At 41.0% G+C, this 8,888-nt stretch overlaps 1 protein-coding gene across 1 annotated transcript; it reads left to right on the top strand.

Moving 5' to 3' along the window:
• The first annotated feature begins 1,039 nt into the window (after positions 1 to 1,039).
• LOC141825685 (uncharacterized) lies at positions 1,040 to 3,267 on the top strand. Its single transcript, XM_074713072.1, has 7 exons — positions 1,040 to 1,125; positions 1,387 to 1,822; positions 2,337 to 2,489; positions 2,571 to 2,636; positions 2,796 to 2,861; positions 2,938 to 2,997; positions 3,127 to 3,267. Exons 1-7 carry the CDS (start codon positions 1,040 to 1,042, stop codon positions 3,265 to 3,267), a joined length of 1,008 nt encoding a protein of 335 aa, XP_074569173.1.
• Positions 3,268 to 8,888: the final 5,621 nt, after the last annotated feature.

Genomic DNA, 8,888 nt, shown 5'->3' on the forward strand with positions numbered 1-8,888 from the left:
ACGGTGGTGCGATTGTTATCAAAATTTCATCCATTATATATTTATTGGAAAGAAAATAGTCAGTTAAGGGGGGGGGGGGGGGGGGGGGGGGAGAAAAAAATTAACCTAATGTACCATGTTTAACACCTAATGTCATGTTTAAAGCTATGCTCAACCTAGTCTCTTAGATCAATATTCTAATTAATATTCGATAGCATACCACATACAAACATTGATTCATCCAAATTCATTGGACTCACCAATTTTAGCGATAATTTTGAGACCATCACGCCATGCTTGTTGAATGGTTCGATTGGACTCTAAAGTTTCATCCCTATATATATATATATTTATTGGAAAGAAAAACAACAGAGTTAAGAAAGAAAAAGAGAAAGAAAACCTAATGTCACATTGGTCCATGCCGAACACCTATACGACAAAACACATGGTATAAAGCTGCCCCAAACATGTGTTACACAACTCTCCATGTATTTAAGTACTATAGATGGCATACTTAAGATTCCATGATGAGAAGACGACCCTACTGCCATCTTCTGAAGTCCCTGCCTGGCATGGAAGCTTGAGCAACAGAGAGAGAGAGAGATCTAGAGAGGTCTAAGGGTGATATAGTGCCACTAATAGCATCACCTGGGGACTTTGAAGCCTTGCGATGGAAGCTAGCCACAGCACGGCACACAAGTTAATTATGGCAGGGACGAGTGCAATCATCCCTCTGTGAAAAGATCACCTCTTCCCTTTAAATTCAGTGCTGTAGAAAGTTCCTCTGAAAAGAAAAAGTTACAAGAAGAGAGGAAAAAAAAAGCATGTTATACTGTAAGATGATCCTCTTCTCTTTTATATATATATATATATTTTTTGAGAGAGAGAGAGAGAGAGATTTTGAAGATTTAAGGACATCCATGGCTTTGGAAGGGAAAGAAGAAAGAATGTGATGGAGTGTGCAAAAGTTAGAAAAGTGATGTAGTTTTTAGCTTCGACACTAAATAATTACTGAGCTTTCTTTCCCTTCTTCTTGGGACTACCAAGCTTTTGAGGCACCATGATGGGGTCTCCTCGCCTTGATCACTACCACCAAGAAGAGCTCCATGGTCTCCCTCCTTTCGATCTCGCAACCAACCAGATACTGTAAGTGCTGTAGCTTAATGCATGATGATGCTTAATCATCTGTACTCTTCCTTCGACTAGTTCTCTTCTTTCATGGCCATGGAAGGCTAGAGCTCACTATAGATAATTCCTAGGATTTGGAATTTTCTTGCTTGGTTTTGTTTGTCCTTGCTATTTCCATTATGCATCCTAGGGATTGGAGACGTCGACCCTAACCTGCATGCATGTGCGTCTCTATTTCAACAGTTTTTCCACTGACGATGTCGTTAGGGTTTTCTTCAGGAATTACGGTGTCATCCCCTCTAACGCAAACGGTAGTGATTTGCGCTTAGTCCATGAGATGTCGCCCGTAAGCTCGCAAATGATTCAAGAGCTAGGGTTTCACTGGCCTGTCGGCAAGGATGAAGGGTTGCTGAACCAGCATCTCAGCCAAGAGAAGCTCAAGGAGGAGGAGTTGCTGGAGTGCAGCGGTCTCCGGCCGCTGCCGACGAACTTGTCGGAAAGGTCAAGCTTGGACGGCAGCCAGGAGAACTACTACGACTACTACAACTGTGTGACCCTCGAGGCTCCAGATCTGTTGGCTTCGTCCAAGTCAGGGAGGAGCATTTGCCATCCTTCTGTTGCCCTAATGAGGAGCTTGTTGGGAGAGGATGGAGCTTCTGGCCATGGCCACCATCTGCAGGAATCCATTCCAAGCTCTTATTCCCTCCACCAAAAGGTAGATATATATATATAAACATGCTCTTATTAAAGAGGTAATTAAGGAATTCATACAAAACATTTGTCTATGTTTTGCACACAAGTAAAGTAATTAATGCAATAGAATAGTACCTTCATTTTACATAATTAAGAAGTTATTGACCTTCAGGTAAAGCTGAGAAGAGTCTGATCAAGAGGTTAATTAAGAAAAGAAGAAATTAATGAGATACTGTTTACTTAAGATTTCACATTTTGTGGTATATATATATTAATTTTCACATGAGGACTAGAGGTAATGATTTCTATCACTATGAGTATCAGGGGCGACAGTGTTCAATGGGATAGAGTACATAGGCCTTTTCAGCTTTACTGAATGACATGAATCATCTTTTGCTAAAGGAAGACTGAAGGAGAGGCATGATGAAAGAAAGTCTGTTGGACTCTAGTTTTTAGGGTTACATTAATTACATGTGCATGCGTACATCAGTCAATGAGCTATAGCTAAAGGCCCTATCGTTTTCTTTGCCTTGAAGATGCCCTCGGCCTCTTTAGTCAGTGGAGGAGCAGAAGCAGCGAGTAGGTCATGCAGCAGCAGCAGCACTTGGGAGCATCACAGACCACCTCAAACCCCAACACCCTGCAGGAAACCTCGGCTGGAGCAGCGATCTCCCTTCCCTCCTTTCAAGGTAATCTAATCGATCGACCTTCTTAATCACTTTTCTTTGAGGAGAAATTAAAAAAAAAAACACACACACACACACAAATAGGTGAGAAAGGAGAAACTGGGTGACAGAATTGCAGCATTGCAGCAGCTTGTAGCACCCTTTGGCAAGGTAATTGGAACCCTACATTAATTAATTCTTAGCCATTCATGGTTTAGGGTTTAGAAGATTATTGTGTGTTTCACACCATGAAATCTAGTTTTAAGATGATAAACTAGAGATATGCACTTATATAATTAAGAATCATGGGTCTTTAATTTGCATGTACAGACTGACACAGCTTCAGTGTTAATGGAAGCAATTGGATACATCAAATTTCTTCTAGACCAAGTTGAGGTAATCATTTGTTTGTATATATGTTAGTCACTTGAAGAACACGTACACTAAATGCAAAACTTTATTATGTTTTCAGAAGTTAAGTGTGCCATACATGAAGTCATGTGGCAACAAAAGGTCAAGGACAATGATAGAGGTAAATGAGCAATTCAGTCATGTGAGGTTAAGTTTTGTTAGGCTCAAAGCGTATCATTTTCACTCCTCTGCTATGCAATTTAACTCCTCTGCGTAGACTAACTTGTTGTGTTTTAATTGATGCATGTAGGCTTCAAAGGAGAAGAGTAATGAGGCAAGGAGAGATTTGAGAAGTAGAGGACTTTGTCTGGTTCCCTTGTCGTGCACATCCTACATGACAAGCGAGCAAGGAGTACTTTGGTCACCATCCAACTATGGAGGAAGTGGTTGAGGAATATATATATACATATGTAATTAATTATTATATTGATTTTCATGAAGTTGAACAAGATTAATTTTGAGTAGTTGGCTAGAATTGGTAGATGGCATCCATATGTTGCTCCTTCTAAACTTAATGTCTTCGTCGTCATTGTCGTCATCCATTTTTTGCTTGTAATAGAACATATAGCTTGCTAGGGATGACAATCAAGTTGTAGCTAGAAAAAGGGGGTTTAATGGAGCTAGCTAGGAAACTTGTTCAGTTCATGTAGTTAGTTAATTCATTTCATTCAAGCTAGTTGTGGGATATGATCACATGCTTGATTTTGGATGCTCTCTTTTAGAGTAGATATATAGCAATTCTTTCTTTTATCTTTTATTTCAAAAGGTAAAGGCATTCCATAATCTTGGCAAGATTCATTCTAAATAAGCATCCATACAAGCATTAAATTAGTGATCTCAACCGATCGATCGACTTGTATCTCAAGTGGTTAGGCACTCGAACGAATCCCATGTCGACCAACTAGTAATTTAATAAAACAAATAAAAATGTGTGGCCAATTAAGTGATGAAGCATAATATAGTCCACAATTACGCACTAATGATAAGTAAGGAATCACACGAACAAGGATTTGAGTTGACATGCAAAGGGTTTGGTTCCATAGTAGCGGGCCTAAGAAATCTAAACACACATGCACGCGCGATGTATGGATCACATGTTCATATATAATAGATAACAATGCTAGTTCTAGGTAACTCATAAGTCGAGATTGACTCAAACTTATTGTTATGGGCGGATATACCTTAGTTAAGAAAGTCAAGGTCTGATCTAGCTAGATGGACTCAGTTTCGCTGAGTTAACACTCCTACCCAAGTAACTCCGCCTCATTAACTTGATGTCCCTCATTCCTCCCGCCTGATAGCCACCTGAATGACAAGTGGAATGGTAGAGTCTCGGAACAGTAGATAACCTAACACATTATTAATACAGTAGGGTCCTCTATCATACTAGATGCGAGTGATGGGACCCTCCTTTATCAAGATGAGATATTCTTTTTACTGTTGATATGACATCTCCTCTGATAAGCCTATATAAAAGGAATCTATTTCCCGCGGGCCCAGATACACGCATGCACCCTCACACTATTCCCGCCATTCATCTCATTCTCCCGTTCTCCTTCCTCATTTCCGACTGATGGACTGACTTGAGCGTCAGAGTGGTTGAGTCAGGACATCCTCTGGCCTCCATCCTAACCTTCGGTCTCCTCCCAGCTATTAGCGACCTTCGTGCAACCTTATCAGTATAGAAGTCAAGTGTCCAGTGATTCATCCGGAGGCGATCCCAAGCGCAGAAACACTTATTGTTACGGGGACAAGCCGAATACCCCCTCGTGGTTCGATTCGAGTCCGGTCCTAGTCCCGCCCAAGCGCTGAGTCAGCATCTATAGTCTTTGGCTCTATCACCCAAGTCAGTTCTCTCTCTCCAATCGGGGAGGGTATAATCGGCCAACACTCCATTCGGCTCCGAACGAAACCGCCACCTTATAACCGGGGCCCGAGTCGCCCCTCTTCTCGATCCTTCACTCACCTAACAGCCCAATCAGTCCGTCAATCGGCCAATTCGTCCGCTCGGCCATGCTTAGTGCCGAACCACCAGACCAATCTATGATATGTCGAACATCCTATTCAGCTTGGTCCCGAACCGAGCCGTCGATCGGCCGAATCGCCATTCGACCGTCTCCCCGCCCAACTGACCATTAGGTCTCCCTCTCGATTCGCGCCTCTCGCGAGGCCGAATCGCCGAATCACCCTACAGTGCCCTGTCATATCCCATCATGTCTTCTGACCGGCCCACGCTCTTCATTTATTATCGCCGTCCTCTCTGACACCCACGTGGGCAATGACACGATGGCTACCTACCAGAGATGTGACTCATGACTATTGTGCTTGATTGTTCCTGACATCTCATTAATCATAATGGGACATCTTGTAAATGATGATGTAACAGGTACACACGCTCATCTCTCCTTAAAACGGCCACTCCCTTCAGCAGGTAACTCTCTCAACTTCTTCAACTCTTACTCCTTTTTACGCTCAAGCTACTCTTACTGTTCATCTTCTTCCTCCCACCGTGCTTGACTTGAGCGTCGGAGTGGTCGCGCCAGGGCACCCCCCTGACCTTCCTACTCACACTCTTCGTGTGTGCAGGTCTCGACGACCCTGAAGCTCCCGTCGCCCTCAGCTCCCCCTACTGTTCCACTCCTACGGCGAGGAAGGTCCAGTGACGTGTCTAGAAGCACTTCTCAACCGGAACACTTATGTTTGACTATATATCTACTATGTGTGATGACATGAAGGTTATAAAGTGCTACATAAGTTAGCATAACCTTTTGGAAGTTAAATCAATAAGGGTTGGATCTAAAATGCAATTCTCTCTTTAATATTGCAAGCTAGCTCATTAAATGTATATGCTTATCAAGTAATTCACTATATATATAGTTTCCCTATCTCCTCCCATCTCTCTTATACCTTGTGTAAGTTTTTACGAAGTTGGCGTTGGGATATCATTGCAATGATAAAGCTCTGCTAGCACAACAAAAGTGATTTTATTTATTTTTTTCAAGTTCTCTTTACATATAAAGTTAGATCAAATCAAAAAGAAGAAAATTGAAATATCTTTTTAATAGTTTATACCTTCATGATCAACATCACACAAAAAATTATCCAACCTCTAAGAAATGAGACATTAAAATGGCCTAATCACTTTTTAATGGTACAAAATATATCAACAATTTTATAAGCATATATGGTTCCACTAGATGTCTATGGATCACTATTGTTCTAATCTTGTTTGATATTTTTATTCCCAATTTTTATCTCCAGGGTGTAGCCGAGTTGATATCCGAATGGTAGAGTTCAGTCAACTATTATTGTGCTAAAAGCATTGAAAAAAAATCCAAATTATACTACTATTGTAGTGGATGAATGTAGGAGGCAACATCTAAGAAACCAAAGAGATAAAGTTTGCAATGAAGAACTTGGCAACCATAGAGAAAAATCTTAGCTAGAACAAAGATTATATATCCAAGAAATTTGAAGTTGTCACAAACATATATATAATAAAAAGTTGTTCATATGGTTTTGCATTCATGTTTCAAGGTCATACTCAAATCGGTTCGCAAGGCACTTCATGCTAGCTACTTCGCCAGAGTCGATCATTTTGCTTTGGTTGTCGACAATTTGATGCATGTCGTTGTACATGCTAGACGAGGTATATACGACGTAGCTAGAGAGAGTGAGCAAGTGCATGGTTGAGCCATGGAAATTAATAACAATGACGACAGTCATAATATGGAATTTTCATTAATTGCATGAGAGGAGCCATGGATAATCAGTTATGTTTGAAAGTGTTATGAAACTACATGCTTTTGTCGATGTAGACATGACTTGGTTAAAGGACTCATAGTTGAAGATATAGAAAAGGAGTGTTATACACTTTGTACAAAAATCAAAATTTTCATTCGAGAACATGCACACTCTGTTGTGGTATCATTTCATCGGATATGATTAGAATGTTATCACCGCAAAAGATATGTAGAAGATAGTTGATACCCTCGTAATAATCTATGATTGAGGAGTTGGGAAGCTCGAGAGGCTGGGATATGCATGGGTCAGGATGAAGGATAGGTATACAGCCCAGTCGAGTCCAGAAGGAGGAGGAGGATATGGTGTTCGACACTCAGGTCTCGGATATGTGAGAGATCAGGATCATATGGTGTTCGGTGCTCGAGACTCTCGTGTGTAAGAGCTCGGATCATTTGGTGCTCTGCATCTAGGATTTGGGCCTGGGGGAGTTCAGGGATATTTATGGGTGAGGGATTAATCCAAAGATAAAACATTTTAGGAAGGGATAATCGACAATGAAAACGACTAGTAATGATGAGCGTTAGTTGTTACTAAAGGATGGACGTTGAGGTCGTTATGAGAAGGCGACCAATAATGGAGGCCAATGACCGTTGCAGAAGGGATATCATAATAGAAGTCATTACTCGATAAAGGTTATAAAAGGAGATTGGTAATCAAAGGGCGGGAAATGATTTTTCTATCTAATAATCTCTCATATTTCATAATATTTTTACTTTTCTCCTTTAATTTACAAAGTCTCATTTAAGCATCGAGTCCAGGAAGAGGATATAGTGTTCAACACTCAGGTCTCGAATACATGAGAGCTCGGGATCATATGGTGTTCGGTGCTCGAGACTCTAGTGTGTAAGAGCTCGGATCATTTGGTGCTCGGCATCCATGATTCAAGCTTGGAGAAGTTCAGGAATATCTGTGGGTGAGGGCTTAATATTAAGATAAAGCATTTTAGGAAGGGATGACCGACAATGAAAGTGACTAGTAATGATGAACATTAGCCGTTACAGAGGGATGAACGTTGAGTTTGTTAGCCATTAATGGAGGCTAACGGCCGTTGCAAAAGGGATATCATAATAGGAGTCATTACTAGATAAAAGCTATAAAAGGAGATTAGTAATCAAAGGATGGGATATGATTTTTCTCTCTAATCTCTCTCATTCCATAATATTTTTACTTTTCTCCTTCACAAAGTCTCATTTAAGCATCGAAACGATCATGTCAAGACAATACCAGCATATTAACCTTGGAAAGGAACTTGCTAGTTGGATTCGGAGATAGCAAGGAGCACTAAACAACAAACATCCAAATTTCATTGCAACACTAATCACTACAAATAAATTGATATCTAACTCTTTTTCAGCAAAAAGTGGAATCTATTCACCCCAACGATCCCACATGGTCGGTCTCACAACTGTTGGGTTGCAAAGGTGCAAATATAGTCCCACATCTAAAGTACATGGAAAAGATCATGAGATTAAAAGGATGAAAAGTATCTCCATTGATATGATGCCTTTGGGGAGAGTCCAAGAACAAAGTCATGAGAGCTTAAGCCTAAAGTGGACAATATCATACCATTGTGGAGATATTTGAATCCATCGGTATTAACAAGTGGTATCAGAGCGAGACCATTCTTTACCGGACTAACCGTCGGATGAGTCATGATCCACATCTAACCATGTGGTTTGAATCTTAAACAAAGAAAGTGGGTGCTCCCGTGTCTGAATCAAGAGGACCAGATACCAGATGAGAAGTCCTAATAGGTCGGGTGGATCGGGGCAAAAAGTCCTAGCTGCGGCTAGGTGGAAAGTCCTAGTAGGTCGGGTGGACCGAGGGACAAAAAGTCCTGGTGGGTCGAAGTTCCACGCAGACATCAAAAACGACGTTGAGGGGGGCATGTGGCTCCTTTGTTTGAGGAGGGGATTGTTGGGTTGCAAGGATGCAAACATAGTCCAGCATCTAAAGTACATGGAAAAGATCATGGAGTTAAAAGGATGGAAATTATCTCCATTGGTATGAGGCCTTTTGGGGAGAGCCAAGGATAAAGCATGAGAGCTTAGACTCAAAGTGGACAATATCATACCATTATATTGTGGAGATATTTTGAATCCATCAGTACTAATAACAACCATCTATAAGAGATATTTTGAATCCATCGGTACTAATAACAACCATCTATAAGGAGATAAATCGGGGAAGCTACAGTTGACTACTACG

This window comes from Curcuma longa, chromosome 3, assembly GCF_044706935.1.
Source record: "Curcuma longa cultivar G26 ecotype Majalengka, Jawa Barat chromosome 3, ITB_CL_G26_1.1, whole genome shotgun sequence".
Taxonomy (NCBI): domain Eukaryota; kingdom Viridiplantae; phylum Streptophyta; class Magnoliopsida; order Zingiberales; family Zingiberaceae; genus Curcuma; species Curcuma longa.

Coding starts and splice junctions, on each gene's coding strand:
- LOC141825685 (XM_074713072.1), top strand. CDS start 1,040: ATGATGGGGTCTCCTCGCCTTGATCACTACCACCAAGAAGAGCTCCAT. Junction 1,823..2,336: donor CTTATTCCCTCCACCAAAAG/GTAGATATATAT, acceptor TTTGCCTTGAAG/ATGCCCTCGGCCTCTTTAGT. Junction 2,862..2,937: donor TTCTTCTAGACCAAGTTGAG/GTAATCATTTGT, acceptor TTATGTTTTCAG/AAGTTAAGTGTGCCATACAT.